We start from the raw sequence: 17,369 nt of genomic DNA, 5'->3' as shown, positions 1-17,369 counted from the left end.
TTTTTTCAAATTTTGAGGTCAGGCCAAAATGGGTCAAATGATAAGGGACAATATCGGTGGCACCCAACTGTATGTTCTTCATTCTGGGCATGTCATAAGAGGCAAGAATACAAGCTCATAATGCACCACAACACATTGTGAGCTTGTAGGTTAGCCCTTTTCAGCCAAGAGGTTTGGTGCAGTGAAAGAATGAGCGGACTAAGTGGGATACACAAGCCTGGGATAACAAGCTATATAGGGTTGAGGAGGATAAACATCCTTTACCCATTTAGTCCTGAGGCAGATTCTAAAAAACACCTTCTAGAAGTACTCTGAAAAACTACAGATTTGAATTAAAAAAAATGTTATATAGCAACAGCTAATGGTACAAAAATGGTTTCCCGGATTGAAAGGTATAACAACGAATTGGAATTCCAGGTCTAAATGGGTAATAAATAGACTAGGTAATGTATGAGTAACTTTCGCTTTGTGTGTGTGTGTGTGTGTGTATTCATGATAACTGGGACTTGGAAAGTTTTAAACCTGAGGACTGTGGCACTGGGTTGTCATGGCGGGTAACATGATCTAACATCAGGGAATAGAGCATGTTTTAAAGCTCCATTGTCAGACAGAAGCCTCTGCTCATTTATCCTAGTTTTAGGGCAGCAGTAGCCGAGTGCGTAGCGAGACTGTCTGGCAATCAGAAGGTCGCCGGTTCACACCCCGGTCCGCATAGTCTTATGTGTCAAAGTACCCCTGAGCAAAACGCTTAAATTGAACTGCTTCCCGGGTGGTGTATTATCAATAGCACTTACCCACTACTCCTAATAGTTAGGAGGATGGGTTAAATGAAAGGCAAATGTACAGTGAAAATAAAAGATAAGTAAATAAGGTGCATCAAACTTTTCCTAAGGGTCAAACCACCAGGTTTCCACTTGTCATGACATTCATGGTATGAGTGCATGACTGGCTGAGATGGAGGTTTATGTCTCCACATCATTTGCTGCTGTGTATTCGATGACCATTGGTTTGTTTACTAACATAATAAACATGTAATGTAAAACCAAAAGCCTGCGCTTGTCATTTGGTCTGAGGGAACGTCCATGAATTATGACACATGATCTCAAACACAAACAACATGGTGGCTGTGTTCGGTCAAATCACATAGACTCAGCTCATTTATTAATTACGGCAACTTGAGGCATTTGCACAGGAAATTAACATCTTTTTGAACACTCAGAATACAGTGTGGCATAATATGCATCAAAGTACCAGGAATATATTCATACGCGAGTCTCTTTAGTGTTCTTCATTCAATGAAAGGAGCTCTTATACAGAGCCAGATACAGTGTACAGTCTACATAATGTATTAGTCAGACCCTACATTACCATTGCATTCATGGTCCCACTGTCCCAGAGGGAATTTCATCAACAGTTCCTGGTTAAAAGGGGAAGTGCCTCCATTTTTTTTTGTTCAGGAATGGGCACAATTGTGTAAACAGGGCAGTCACTCATTCTGCATGGAATGTTCGCTCGGTAAACCAAAGTTCCTCCTTCCTCCACTTCATGATTCTCGTTCATTTAAGCTGTTCTGAAGCCCCCGCCACGTGCTGTCCAGGTTGCAGCTCAATACTCCCTTTTTGTCATCATCATCATGGGAACAGCGTTCCTCTGTCCTGGAAAAGCGTTGCCATTTGCCAATGGAAACGGGTCAAAGTGCATGGAGGTTCCTCCAAGAAGTAGAAGGGAGCAGGGATATAAGGGTGTGTGGGGGGACATGGTGGCTCTTCCTCAGCAAGTAGGAGGGGCTTATACATAGATTAACAGAGGGGAAAGGGTTCTCTAGACCTTGGGCAGGGAGCTTGTTAAAAAGGGAAATTGGGAAGTGAGGAATTTAAAGGGTGTCTGGACATATTCTATCCAGGGGACGGGGTAGGGGGGACGGATGGGGGGGGGGGGGGGGTGCAGAACGGAGCAGTGCAATGCAAGACAGCGCCAGGCTCAGGTACAGCGCGGCATCTCACACTGTTCACAGCGGTTGAGTGCAGGGTGGTTTAGGAAAGTGCAGCTTTCACAGTTCCACTGGGCGCCCTCGAAGTCTTCGTCCCTCTGGGGTGCTACCACCGGCTTGGGGACCTGCTGCCCTTCTGGAAAAAAAAAAGAACAAACATGAAGAAAAACAAGGGACTTTGTATTATATATATATATATATCGTGTATTCATTTATTAAAGGGATCATTTATATTTTTATGTTGGCACACATTTTCTATAGCTGTTCCCAACCTTTAGGGCCCACTTAAATCTCAAAAGTATTTGCATCCTACCCGTCTAACCACTGGCCAGGTAGTTGGGACGCATGTATTTTCATGTTTAATTTAATGATCAAATATACTACACTAGGATTGTGGACTAGTGTAGTATCACGTTGAAAACATTTTTTATAGAACAAATACCATGGCTGATTAATACTAAATAACATCGATATTAAATTTGTATGTAGAAAAGTTCAGGGTATTTATTTGTTATTAATTAATATCATTAAAATCGTGCTATCCAATTATATGGGGGCCCACTTGAAATATGCTCACGTCCCACAGGTTGGGAATCTGTTCTACATTCTTACGATACCTCAACAAAAGCCCAAATGAAGGACATGTTAATCAGCTTGCCATGTCGAATACCACAGTGACAACTGGAATGCTATCACCTCAATGGTTAAATTAAACCACGGTTGTCATTCGAGAGACAAGCGTGAGGCATGCATTCAACCATCAGGCAATTAAGCTTGAATGTCGACAGACACAGGAATTTGGTCAGAATGTATTGAAAGGAGATGCAGCATCTCATTTTAGAGGGGGTCCTAACCGTCCTATACACAGATAAAACATCCAGCTAGGTTCCTCATCTAGTTTCCATGTGTATAGGACATAGACACACCAAGGTCAGTGGGCTCAAATACTAAAATGACCACAAATAACTCTACTGATGAAAGGTATTACAAAGAATCGGAATCGAGCAAGGGAAACAATGCAACTGTGTGTTGGGAAGGAAATGTTTGTCTTAATCATCTTGTGATACTGCCACATAAATGTGTGAAGAAATGTATTTCTTGTCTTGGTATGAGCATAGGAAGAAAATTAAACATAACATACTGGGTGATAACAAGGGAATATATTGGTTAAATAAAATATGGTTGAATATTTAACCCGGAAAGGTAGCGTACAGAAAAGATGTTTTGTTTTGTGTAGTTAAACCATGGTCATTCATTTTGACAAGTTGAGCTGGGGGGAAAAAGCATGTGAGTTCCAGGAAGTGAGGTACCAGGAACAGCTATAAAAGTACAGGAAGTGAGGCAGTCAGAGGTTCCATTTTAGGTATCAAAAAGAGTGTTTGGTGGTGATTTGTCAAAGAGACTCTTTTAAGGCCAATACTAATTCACCAGAATCAGAAATTGATAAACCACAGCAGTGGGGCCGGAAAACTTTGAGATCTGAATAAAAGTTTGGTCAAGGAACATTTCTGAGGGTTTAGCTCTGAATCCCTTCAGAGCTTTTGGACAAAGATGAATCTGCTGTTGGCCTCCTGACTTGAAGGTTGGGTGAGGAATATACTTCCAAGTCCCCCCCCCCCCCCCTATTTCACCAAAACCTGAATTAAGCTTTAAAAAGCTCTCACCTTTCTTTCCCGGTTTTGGCGGCATCACCGGCCCCGGTTTAATGTGATCATAGAAGTTGTTCATGGCTTTCGGGTCAAACTTCCCTGTAGATAAAAGCAAACATCAGAGAGACTGAGTCTGATGAAGCCCATGCCCCCATCCATTACCTCGTTAAAACTGTCCGCTTCCGGACTCAGCTCTTACAAGATGTTGTGATATAAAGATCAGGCACACGCCTGTGGGCCAGTGTGTGAGATTGTGTGTGTGTACCTTGTACTGACTGCAGTAGATCCATCTCCTTCAGGGTGCAGTCGATATCAATCTGAAGCTGTCTGTTCAGACCTCGCAATCGGGTCATCTCTTCAGGCTGCGCGCGCACACACACACACACACGCACACGCACACACACACGCACACGCACACGCACACACACACACACACACACACACACACACACACACACACAATTAGACAGAAATAGAAAACCAAGTTTACTCATTCTTCTGGCTTGTTTGTTAAGACAAGGACTTTTATGATTTAAGCTTTGTGTAACCCGTGTCAATGTTGTTTCAATGTTGACTGTGTGCATGTACAGTATGTGATTGTAGGTGTTAGGGCGCTATCCTAATCCTACTGGCCTGGGTGCGTGGCTCAGCGGTCCAGGCACCTTGGCTGGTAATCCAGTCTGGCAGTGTGCCGTGGGTTCGACTCCCGATCCCGACCGCCCTTACTGCATGTCACCCCCCCCCCCCATCTCTATCCCCATCTCTATTCCTGTCAGCCTACTGTCTGTCCTCCATAAAATAAAGGTGAAAGCCACAAACACTGTATCCTACTGATAACTAGAATGTGAGTGCACAAGCAAACCCGTCACGCCAGGTGCTATGGCCACACTGATTGTTTGGTGCTCTCACTCTTTTGGTGCCCATTTGCTTATACAAGAGCGCTCCCATGTGTACACAAGAGGGACTCGAGTCTGTTGCGTTTCATTATGAGGCCGATCCCTTGCCTTTGTAAACATTGAGTGGCTGTTTTCTATGATTTCAACACAGATTTGCTGTTTACAATGTAGCTTTATCAAGTGATATCACAACATTGTTTCGGACAGTCTAATCATGTTTTTTTTGTTTGTTTTCAGTAATTCGGCCAAACAACGAAAATGCGTTTTACTTCCGGGTGATAATTTCGGCCACCTAACTTACTTTTTTCTTTTCTTTTTTCCCTTTAAATTTGTATCCCACAATTTTGCAACCCATTTTTTTCACCCAGTGTCAATAATCTAATGTAATCCTGTGCGCTAGTCTCTCTCTCTGCCAACCTGGGGAGAGCAATGAACTGACTTCATGCTTCCTTTTATGCATGACGAGTCCAAGTTCTTTTCACCTGACAGGGGGGTGTTTCGCTTGGAAGGAACACGTTACTCTGACCAGTTCCTTTCCCCTCCATCAGGCTGACCAGGGGGAGGCTGGGCAGGATTACTGCATGTTTGCATGTTCTTTGTGAGGGTACCTACCCTAGGGGACACGGGGTGAACATGCAAACTCCACACAGAAAGGCCCTTTTGTCAACCCCACCCAGGGTATGGGCACTGATGACTCCCCCAGCACCCACAGCGTCCCCAGCGGGAATCAAACCCAGCTGTGAGGCGACAGCACTACAGACTGCGCCACGTGCGCCCGGCCACCTAACTTTGCATCCCAACGGTTTCTACTCCTGGGTGTCTGCGTATGTGTCTAGTCAGTGTATTATTCACCCGGGGGATGAGGCTGGTGGAGTTGACTCTTCTGTACAGTATATTATTGTGTGTATTATTCACCAGAGGGATGAGGCTGGTGGAGTTGACTCTTCTGTACAGTATATTATTGTGTGTATTATTCACCCGAGGGATGAGGCTGGTGGAGTTGACTCTTCTGTACACAGTATATTATTGTGTGTATTATTCACCCGGGGGATGAGGCTGGTGGAGTTGACTCTTCTGTACAGTATATTATTGTGTGTATTATTCAGCCGGGGGATGAGGCTGGTGGAGTTGACTCTTCTGTGTATTATTGTGTGTATTATTCACCCGAGGGATGAGGCTGGTGGAGTTGACTCTTCTGAAGCGTCTCTGCAGAGCATCATACTCCATGTCGTTGACGTCGGCCTTCAGCTGCTCCAGCTTCTGTTTCTCCAGCAGTAGCTCCTTCAAGAGACGCTCCATCCTGGCTCGCTGGTGGAGCAGGAGGGCTGCATGGGTGACACACAAGTCAATTCAATTTCAATTCAACACACACCAAACCCTTGGTAAATACAGTCAAAGTCCAACAGATCTGCGTGCACACACACACACACACACACACACACACACACACACACACACACACACACACACACACACACACACACACACACACACACACACACACACACACACACACACACACACACACACACACACACACACACACACACACACACACACACACACACACACACACACACACACACACAATTGCTGAGATTGAACGAGGAACCTTCTTGTCCCACACGACACGGCTGGCTTGCTTTACTTAAATTAAAGAAACAGGAAACGATCACTGATGTTTGATGAGAGAACCAGGTTTTGCTGCCTTCACAATACAGGGTAGTAATGAAGTGGGAGATTGCCAAAAACAACAAAAGGTCTGAACTAATCTAGCTGACTTAGCACAATAACTGCGGTGAAGGGTGTCTCTCTTAAGGCTTCCTTCCTTGTCCCCTTTCCCTCCTCCCCCTCTTGTCCTGGCTTTACACCTGAACTAAGGCAAGCACCGCGTTTCAGAATAGAAATGTCTGTTCTATACACCTATTTCTCTGCTAGAACGCAATACACTAGTGCAGCAGTAGTGCTCCTGCAAGCTTTTCAAAATCACACTGTAGGAAAAGTAATTATAACGAAATGTCAAACTTGCAAGCTAACTTTAACTAGTAGCTACGGAAGCTTAACTGTTAATTACACCTTTTTTTTTATTGCAAGTAAAGAACCACCCCACCCAATTGACAGAAAAGCTACAGTAGCTTGTCACTAAATGGCACACAGGCAATTTGACGTTGTCTCTAGAAGGATTTCCGCCTTCATTTACTGTAATTATATCTGAGAAAATAAATAAATTCTGCAAAGCCTGACCTTAAATGTATTTTTAATGGCGTGGCTGAAGGTGTAACAGCATGTGAATAGAATGTGAATGTACAGTATATCCCCTCAAACGTACACCACAGCTCATTTGATTTACTGTATGCATAATGCCGTGGAAAAGAACCACCTCTAGCCATAAACAAACAAACAGGTGGATGAATAGTTAGTGTGCCAACCCCATGGTTGCATTGTTTTTGTGAGCCACTTTTGACATTGAAGACATAGAAAGATGGACCATCACCAGTGCACCACACAATAACACATTTACAAGACTGAGTTATAGAAGATAAAGAAAAAGGCACACTCATAGCCACGATGCAAACAAATATTTAAAAAGAGGAAACGTTTCGACCTCCTAAGGTCTTGTTCAGGCCAGGGAATGGCTGAGACCAGGTTATCGCCATATCATTTTAGAAAATACTGTATCAACTATTATCGACTAGCCATCTTATTCATATGTCTGTGTCTGTGTACAGTATATTACTATACCCAGCAGGGATGCCATTCCAAATTGAGCATTCACATCCCAAATGACAATCAAAACACACTGAATCCATGTAATGTTTAGAAAAACAATGCAATGGCCCGGGCCACCAGGCAGTAGGCAGGCACGGTTAAAAAAATACAACTAGAAGATAAACAAGCCAGCAGAACTACATAACGTGACGTCCTTTTCACTATTTTATTTTCCTCGCCGAGACCAACAACAGACGTGTTTCAGCTCAAATAGCTGATCAAGACGCTAAAAGGAAATCATTACAAGATGAATTGAGAGCGCATCGTTGCTATAGGTTATTGCTTATTGTGAGTACATAAAGCACAAAAACATTGTGGAAGTAAGCTCACCGTCCCATAAAGTCAAATGCAGCTTTTGACTCAACATTGGAAGACCTTTCTCTGTCTACACCATCGAAAGTGAAATCTGACACCACACGAAAGTGAAAGTGAAAACTGACACCCATACAAAACAATCTAGTATTAAAAATAATAATAAAACAGTGCTATCGGTGTGCAAGTAACATACTGTGTGGTTTGCCCGGCGTGCCCGCCCACTGGTAACACCGGTAACACCAGACACTGTGACATGCCTTAAGTAAACACTGGTGGAATGGAATGCAACCCTGTTTCCCAACATCCAACAAACCAACATAGACAGGTTTGCACTTAAAACTTGGCAAAACAGTACAGCACTATCAGTTAGATCCTGCAGGACGATATCTTTAGTGTCCTACTTCCATGTTCACAGCCAACTACATATTGCTATGATATATGATATACTATAACCAACATACATACAGACAGTATTTGTTTGACATGAAAGCACAGTGTTGGGTATAAATGGAATGTCTGTTCTAAAACATTTTATTTCTATGATAAGATCAGACCCTGTGTATTGGTGAAGTTAGTCTACTTCAGTGATAGTGTTACTACTATGTGGTGTCCACATGAATTGATTATATACTCAATGTAGACACAACCACAAAGTGAACACAGACTCCCAACATACTGTTTGCAGATCAAGAATAAACACAAACACACATGGGCACGCACACACAGACTGAGAAAGGGAAAACTCTCACGGCTCATGCCCTACCTTGCGTGTAGGCATAGTCATCAGAGCCCGAGCTGGAGCGCCGTGGCATGCGCTGAAACTGGCTCACCACATTCCCTGGCAGGGCAGAGATGGGAAGGATGGGGGGCGGGGCAGCGTTGTGCTCCCCCTGGTCCACTATGTTGAGGAGGGACTCTGCCTCGGCCACAGGCGGGGAGCTGAGTGGCCTCTGTCCTCCCGGCGAAACCTTGATTTTGATGTAGGCCGACTGGCCCGGCTGTGGCGAGGAGGCGGGCCGCGGCCGCGCCGGGCACTGGTGCAGGTACATGCCTGGGTGGTGGAACGCTGCCGGAGTCGGGGGTCCGCTCATGCTGATGGCCCTCGAGGGCGAGCTCGGCGAGGGGCTGGAGGCCATATAGATGGAGCCCTGTGGATGGGGGCTGTGGACGGGGGAGTTACTGCGTGGCCGCGGGCCCTCCAGGGTGATCTCGATCTGGTTTTTGAGGGAGCTCTTGGTGGAGAGGTAGGGCCTATAGAGGGGAGGCTGGGGCTGTTGCTGGTGGTGGTAGGGCATGCTAGGGACGGTTGGGCTAATGGGGTGGAAAACATACTGCTGGTGCTGAGGCTGTGGCGGTTGGGGTTGATGCTGTGGCTGGACCTGATGTTGTGGCTGGACCTGATGCTGGGGGGAGCTATAAGGGGATCCGTATGTGGGAGTGCTGTAGGGAGACTGCTGATGCTGATAGACTGGCGTTCCAGATGAAGGCCAGGGGGGCGGCTGCGGGCTCTGCGAGGGCGAGGGTCGGATGTATAGGGTGGTGTTTGCACTGTTGGCATAGTGCCCGGGGGGGATCTGCAGGGCCTGGGGTGCATTCGGTATATTCTGGGACAAGGTTACCGTTAATGGGTTCATAGTGTAGCGAGGGATGGGGCAGTAGGTGGGAGACATGCCCTGCATGTTGGTGGGGGGAGGGGTGGGCGTGCTGGCACTGCGGCTCTGATCGTTCATAAAGAAGGGGTTATAGCTCGGCGAGGGCGCCATGGTGGCAGGGGCCGATAGTGGCTCTGGGAAATTGGGCCGCTGAGGTTCAATGTGACCGTCACTGGAGCTGTGCACAAGAGAGCGAGCGCCCACCGCCCCTCCATTGGCCTTGCCTGGCTCTGTGGGCGGGTAGCCCAGACTGATGTGCAGCATGTGGTTCCGAGTCAGCCGCACCTCTTCTGGACTGTGGTGGAACTCCCCATAGAGGTATCTGTGACTCTCCTGAGCCAGCAGGCGGCAGCAGAGATCCAGGTTATTGTTGTTCTGAGAGAGATGGGACAGACACAGGCTCACAGTTACACAATGACCAGTGAGAGTGTTAGCAGTTTGACAGCCTGAATTAATTAATCGCAATGCCCCATTGACTGCCTAGATTTCACTAACCTTTAAAGAACCACCGCGCCGACATCATCGTTCCTTTTCATGAAAATCCGATTTAAAATGGTGTGATCCTTTGTCGTAGTGTTGAAAAATAATCCGATAACAACAAAGAGTGGAGGAGGAACGCGCCGACTGCGCACCACCGCCGCCATTGGAATGCATTGGGCCTCAAATTCCCAGAACCCTTTGCATGCCAGTGCGATTTAATTTTTTTGCGGTGACATGATCCGAACGTGTCACCTATCCCACTCTGTCCGATGGAATCCCTGTATCCCGTAAGTCTTAACTTATTAAAATGCGAATTAAACAATGAAAACATAACTCGTTATTGGGAAGGAAGCTGTTCTACAATCAATTAACTTGTGTAACCCGTGAATGGGAGGGAAAGTGTTAACATACCCACTCATGTGGCTGTCTAAAAATGGTCTTCCTATGAACCTAAAGGGACAGGAAACATCTTGGATTGCCATAGTCGGATGAATATAAAAGGCAAAATATCACAACCAAAAGAACAACACTATTCCACCAGCTGCCTTGACAGGTTATGGTGCAGACTGCTTCTCTGTGTGACAGAGATGCTAGTATAGGGGGACAGAAATATTTATTGCTTCCCTTGTCTTGGCACTGTGGTTTTGACCCTTGGACTTCTTGCCGTTGGAGTTGTAATGTTGGCATTTTGAAGAAATGAAGGTTATTCAACATCTTCACTCATTGCCCTGTAAATTGCTCTGCATAAGAGCTTTAGTTCAGTGTGTAAAAAGGCAGCCAGAGACCAATGCCTGATTTATACTACTTTGTTCCTCGCCGAGTTGTGCAACAAAAATAGCAGATCTACGGCTATGTTCGGTGCACAACATCAGCATGAAACTATACCTCTAAATTGCCCTTAAAGAGTGTATGTCTGTGTACCTGCAGAAGGCACTGGGAGACGACTCCCTCTGGAATCTCGGGGAAGCGCTGCTTGAGGTCCTGCAGGATGTGATAGTCTAGCTGAGGGCCTCCCTGCGCCATCCTGAGCCCAGACAGAGAGTCAACAAGCCCACAGCTGCAAATGCTGCACCAACTGACCTCTCATCTCCTAAAGACACCGAGACAGACAGATCATACTGGAGCCCACCATGAAATACTGATGATCAGTGCAGTTGTTAGTCCTACTCCTGCCATCCAGACTGTACCAAGGTGTCAGTTATCAATGTGTCAGTGGTTATTACAGGGGTGTAAACATTATTAATTTTAAACATGTCTATTTGCTGTCTTCAAGAAAAGATCTATATCATCTAGTCCTGTAGTCCATAGTCGCAAACGAACCCACAATATATCAAAAGCCTCAAATCAACACTGCCAGTGACACTGTCAACAATCCTCAATAATATGATTGCCGAGATTGCCGCTGTCATTCTAGTTCTGTTTGTTTAGCCATAATGCTTCACCAAGCAACGACGACGACGACGACATGCCATCGCTAGCAGCAGGTTAGCAGAAGCTTAGCCTATGGACATCAGATCAAGTCATTGCCCTGCTGTTGCTGTTGGTATAAATCCCCATGCTACAAGCTACTGTCTAGTGTCTACTACAGTGTAGTAGACAGGGGAGCGGGCTAGACGTTTTTAACGTAACTCGCCATCTGATCCGACTGCCAGGCAGCTAACTTAGCTAAAGCTAATATTTAGCGTTCTCCTGTATTGGCTGGTCAGCTGTCACTGTTTAGTGTTTAGGAGTTGATGGATTAGCCAGCTAGCCAAGCTAAAGTTAGCCACTACTACGGCTCAATTGAACTTACCATAGGTTTAGCATCTCACACGTCTCCGCACCATACCAAAGTTTAGCAGGACGCGTCTGGCTGTTCCTGAGGTGATATATGACGTGTAAATGGAGGTTTCTGTTGAATTAAAACGCTAGTTTCGCATTCCAGAGGCAGGCCCCTCTAGGCAGGCTCTCTATCGCGATACTGTCAGCTTGTTAAGAGGAGCAGGAAGTTGTCCAAATACGACACTGTCAATACTGCGCATGTTTGTGTATGGCGCACCCTCCACTGTTACAGTAGGACTCCCATAGATAACACCATGCATCTGATTACATCAAGACAAACTGATCAGTTAGTTAGTATCACGTTATAACGTGAAAAGTGTATGTTATAACAATGTTTTCGTGTTATAACAAGATATTTTCATGTTATGACAAACTTAAGTTTGTCTTGTTATAACTTATAAATATATAAAGATCCATGTGAAACATAACTGATCCATTTGCCACGATCTATCATAATTCATGTGAAAGTAAACACGCTTGGCTGCTAATACTTTTAGAAAATGTGTGAACTAGGCATAGAGCCATAGATAGATTGATTGATTGATTGAAGTATTTATTGACAGTTTGCAGAATTAAAGTAGCCTACATTTCAAGTACAACTCAATACAAAAACTGTTAACACATCTGTGGTACTATTAGCCTGTGGTACTATTAGCCTTATATATGCGGATCATCTGGGTTTTCAAACTGTTGTAACCTATTTTTTTATTTTTATTTTTTTAGAAAAGCTAGGCTTTAGGGCTGTAAGGCTGTTAATAAGTTTGGTATGTTATGTATTTTTATTTGTGTGTTATATGGAGCACCCCCAACCTACGTTTTTCATAGTGCATAGTACGTCCTTGTGACAAATCTCTTGGAAGAAAATCTAGTCAAAGTATTCCAAGAAACTTTATTCACATATTTCTTGGGGATGGCATAGTTATCATGGTGGTACAGTGTAGGCTACTCAAGTCTCATGTGCTTGGATGATGGATGGATGGATGGATGGATGGATGGATGGATGGATGGATGGATGGATGGATGGTTGGATGGATGGATGGATGGCCGGGTGGCCCAGTCTACACCATGGTTGGTCAGGTGTGCATGTGTATAGATATAGATGCATAATAGACTAGGCCTATATAGGGCATAGTGGCGGCAATTTTGGGTTCCTGCACCGATACAGAGCCCAGTCTAATTTTTCTCATAGATATTTTATTTTAGAAAGGATGATCCCGGTGAATCATGACCATAAAACATTTGATTCTGTGAAGAAGAGAAAAAGACAAGTGAAATATTTCATTATATGATATACTTCCAATCCAATTTTATTTATAGAGCACGTTTAAAACAACAAAGTTGACCAAAGTGCTGTACAATTAGGCAAAGCAGTAATAAAACATAATACAAACAGTAATAAAAACATATACAATAGAATCAAACACTCAGGAGTACACATTATTCAAGGTTTAAAAGCCAGGGAATAGAATAAATAAACACCCTTTGTTTTGCAGGTTTCTTTTTTCTTTTTCACAGAATTAAATGTTTTAACTATTTTTATATCATATACAAACGTGCTGTTACATAAGTGTCCTCCGCATAATAGAAATAATGTTGGAAAAAACATACAATCTCTCTCACATGCAAAGCTAAATGAGATGTTATATTTGGGGTCAGTTGTAACATGTCTGCCAACCAAAGGTGTTTGGTTGGCACAAATAGTTAACAGACAAAATAGCTATTGTCAAAAAATATTGGTGGTTTAGAATATTTGGCTGCTAAGATTTACCCAAAAATGCAATTCACACAACTATACCTATACCTATTTTATTGGATCATATTTTTTATTGGATAATATTTATTTAATAGGATCAACAGGCTTATGTGCACTAGAATGTCCTGTCTGTATTCACTAGGGGGCAGTGGTAGTTAATTATGCATTAGCATTCTTACTATAAACAATGGCAGGAAGGAACTTCCATTGGCCTCTGCAGTACAGAAAAGGGGTGTTTTGTATTGCATGACATAGGAAGGACATTGAATGTAATGGTTGAACTGAGAGAAGGTATATATTCCAAAGACATTAACCCATAATCTGGAAATAAGTGATTTATATAAACTTTTGGTAGACCAGAGAATGGTAGTATAATTAAGTTGAATGGTGCCACATAATTAAAACATTAGAAATACCCTATTGCGGTTGTATGCCAACCAGTTGCTGTTTACACATTTGATTACATTCACAGTAAAGACTTTGAAGGAATTTAAAGAATGTGTTTTGTGAAGTCAGTTACCTTGACCTTTGACCAATCAGGTCGTTCAGTTCATCCAAGTGAAAATGTGTGGCAAATATTGTGAAATTGCCTTGACATATTGAGTTTGGGACGGACAGACAGGCGGACGGACAGATGAACTGTCCGCCGGCGGAGGCATAATAATAAAGATTAGTCAGGAATCTCAATCATTAGATAAGGGGTTTTAGGTCACCAAGGCAGCAATGATCTAGAAGTGGTAGAGTGTGCAGCGAAGTGCCAGTCTGTGACCCAAATCAGATGTGGATGATGGAAAAGCCAAAGTACTCCAGCAGCAGGCAGTGTGGGCACACAGTCAAGTCTCACTCGTCAGAGGTCCTTAATATAGCCAGCGTCAGTTAACTGATAGCACAGCACTGACATAAGGTGTCAGTAAGTGTAAGATACAGAATAAGGAATCTTGGCCTTTTCACTGTTGGGGCCACATTCTGCTCCTGGGGGAAAAAAAGGGGGAAAGTGTTGTTTTTTGTCAACAGACTTACCAACTTACCTAATCATGAAAACTAAAACAAGAAACGAACACAATCTGATATACCTGCTGGTTAGTGTTACTTATTACCCTCAAGAACCAAAACCACTTTGGTACGCATTCATCTCTTGACCCTTTCCACATGCATGGTTGCATCTATTTCACTCGTGGGGTCTTCCCCTGATTGCAACCCTGAAAGCTGAGCCCTTATAAACCACAGCTGGTAACTTGGGATATGGAAGTTGTAGTCTTTATCTGTGTAGTTGAAGACAGGGACGAATGGAAATTATAAAGCCACTTAACACAGTTTATCTTTTAGCTATTTACATGCAGCAGGTTCACAAATGATTTGCACAACTGTCAACCTTTTGGGAAGAATTAGCAGGCTATTAGAATATTTAAAAAGGTCCATGCAACACCATTGAAAAGAAATGACTTTTCTGTATTATTCAGAACCATGCATAAGTGGAATAGTAATTAAATCAGAGAATATATATTGCACGTTATTCATTGCTAGTAGAGGGTTAGAAATCCCATATATAGAAAGTTTCCATTGTTGCCATTTTCCCATTGCTGGCCACAAAAATGGTCTTAACCTTCTTTTAATCTATGCCATGCACCTGAAACAACTGCACCGTTGCCACCTCAGTCAACCCCTTCAGCCCATGCAGCTGCTAGGAGGAGGGGTCTCTAACGTTCACTGTTAGCAGGCATGAACAACGTTTACTGAACATCTTACTGTTGCTTTCAGATCATCGTACAAACGAGCACTGTTGTAAAGCTCTTCTCCAAAGCCCAGTGGCACCTTTCTTGTCTTAAAGACAGTGCATGCATTTCACTTTGGTGTGACAAACATGAGTAACAAGTTCAACTGATTGATGCTTTGACCCTACGCATTAGGTCTATACCAGGGGTGCCCAGACTTTTTTGACTTGAGAGCTACTTTCAAAATGACCAGCACAACAAGATCTACCCACCAAAAATATGATCTAATTGCTGAAAATAGTTTAAAGAACATGACAAACACACTTAGAATGGGAAATATAGGGGGGGAAATGGAAATAGTTTTTGTTTTTGTGTGTACTGTAACTTTCTAATGCTACTGATCTTTGTGCTCAACACTCTTGAAAACAAAGTAATCTGTTGTGGGTTAACAGGCCATTTTTATGTCAATCAATCAAGTCACCTTAATTCAAGTGTCAGATGCCAAATTAGTGATCTACCTGCACAGCCTTTGTGATCTACTGGTAGATCGCAATCTACCTTTTGGGCACCCCTGGTCTATATACTGTATAACTGTAAGCGTCATTACTCATGAGTAATGACTACAGTATATGCACATTTAGATTTTGATAGATGGCCGATGCCCTAGCAGGAAATCAAAACTAATAACCTATCCTGCAGACTATGAAATGTGTGTCATCGTAAGTCATTCTTCATCAGAAAAAATAATTCATTGATTCAAATGTGGCAGTGAGTTTGCCACATTTAAGGAATCAACCCGCATTGATTTTGTCATTCTGAGACAGTCGACTGGGGCTTCAACAGGGGTGGGAGTGTGCGGTTTCAAAAGGGCTGTACCACCCCAAATATATTTACAGGGGTGTCAAAGCAGAGCTGCAGCAGCTGCAGATTGAGGCCAGTCTGACTCAAGCTAGCTGTCTCTATACAGTGTTGATCAGCTACCACAGCTGTGGATCTATTTAGGGAAGCCTCCCTTTGTTGTCTCTGTTGGGTTCTGGACAGAGGAGTATATGGTATGCCTCTGGGGTTCACTAGACCTGCCATAATCTTGAGGAGCAAACGACTGAATCAATAAGAATGAAATGAGCATCTCCCGACTTAGATCATTGCATGTATGTGCCACCCATTGTTTTGCAACTTAATTCCTTGCAACAGTGGTTTCTTTTGTGAGTTCAGGAAACAGGAAACCGCAAAGCAGAATTAGTTTGTCTATCAAATATTTTTTCTCAACCTGTCCAGTTATGTTCAGTTTCCTATAAATCAACACTTGAAATTATTATTCAGGAATATACTGAAACTGTAATATTTGACTGTTACTGTTGTGAGTGCATGCTGGTTGATTGTAGTGTATCAAGCTAGGCTTTTGAAAATATATGGATATTTTTAAATGATTGAGGTATAATCTATATTGAGAACATCACTTCAGACTTAACAAAAACATTATCGGCCGCCCTAGACGGATAGGGTAGTGGTCCGGGCACCTAGCCTGACAGCGTGTCACAGGTGACACTTTGACACTAGACTATAGACAGTAACACAAATCTTTTCTTCTGGGTGTCCCTGGCACAGAATATATTCAGATCTACTCTATGGCCAAATGTATATCAATTTTGGCACTAAAACGGCCCTTGTCAATAACCCAGGGTTGAATCTGCCTAACTTCTCACCCCATTCGACGCCGCCAGTGCCCACAGTATTTTATGAGCAGGGCCTGACCTTAGGAAGTGGGAGTGAGTCAGCAACTGTGCATGATGACTGACAAATGTGAATCGTTTCTATTTACACCCACTACAACTGAAAAAACACTCCGTTGTCTAACGGAAGATTTGCCTGGCTGTAACCAATTCATAAGTGGACCTGTGGTACAGTGGTATGACACTTTAGTGCAAGCATTAAGCATATTTCAAGAATAGCAAAATTAGCCGATCAAAGATGCATCACATCACACTGTGATGTGTTGAGTTTAGATGAGCTATTTTGCCATTTGTAAAAATTGTAGACTAATGATTTTGTCCAATTCAACATGCTCAAAATAGGAATTCCAGGTTGAAAGTCTATGTGACATGCTTGTGACTGTAAATAAAACCCACTGTGTGGAACTCTTGACATGTCGATATGCATCGTAGCTGTTGCATTGTATAGGCTACAGCAACCCATGGCAGCGTCTCATTTGTTTCTAGGAGGAGAAAAACAAAAGGCAACCTGGTTTCCTTTCAGATAAGCCAGGCATCCATGGCTCTGACCACCAGCAAGTGGCCTTAAAGTGTATGTCAACTTATAAAGGCATCTCTGT

General features: G+C 43.5%; 1 protein-coding gene across 3 annotated transcripts; it reads right to left on the bottom strand.

Annotated features, from left to right (window-relative positions):
* Positions 1-57: 57 nt before the first annotated feature.
* On the bottom strand, positions 58-11,690 carry tab3 (TGF-beta activated kinase 1 (MAP3K7) binding protein 3). 3 transcript variants are annotated; one of them, XM_079505952.1, is made up of 7 exons: positions 11,544-11,690; positions 10,673-10,841; positions 8,383-9,646; positions 5,700-5,860; positions 3,905-4,001; positions 3,655-3,738; positions 58-2,126 (listed from the first exon to the last, which is right to left on the bottom strand). In XM_079505952.1, the coding sequence occupies exons 2-7, from the start codon at positions 10,772-10,774 to the stop codon at positions 1,981-1,983; spliced, it is 1,854 nt and encodes a 617-aa protein (XP_079362078.1). In that variant the 5' UTR covers positions 10,775-10,841; positions 11,544-11,690; the 3' UTR covers positions 58-1,980. The 3 variants fall into 3 exon arrangements, with proteins under 3 accessions (XP_079362078.1, XP_079362079.1, XP_079362080.1); XM_079505953.1 differs by lacking the exon at positions 10,673-10,841; XM_079505954.1 differs by lacking the exons at positions 10,673-10,841; positions 11,544-11,690 and adding an exon at positions 9,767-9,899 and having other exon boundaries at positions 59-2,126.
* Positions 11,691-17,369: the final 5,679 nt, after the last annotated feature.

This window comes from Electrona antarctica (genome assembly GCF_951216825.1).
Source record: "Electrona antarctica genome assembly, chromosome: 7".
Lineage (NCBI taxonomy): Eukaryota > Metazoa > Chordata > Actinopteri > Myctophiformes > Myctophidae > Electrona > Electrona antarctica.
This window is presented reverse-complemented; position numbering and strand designations above follow the sequence as displayed.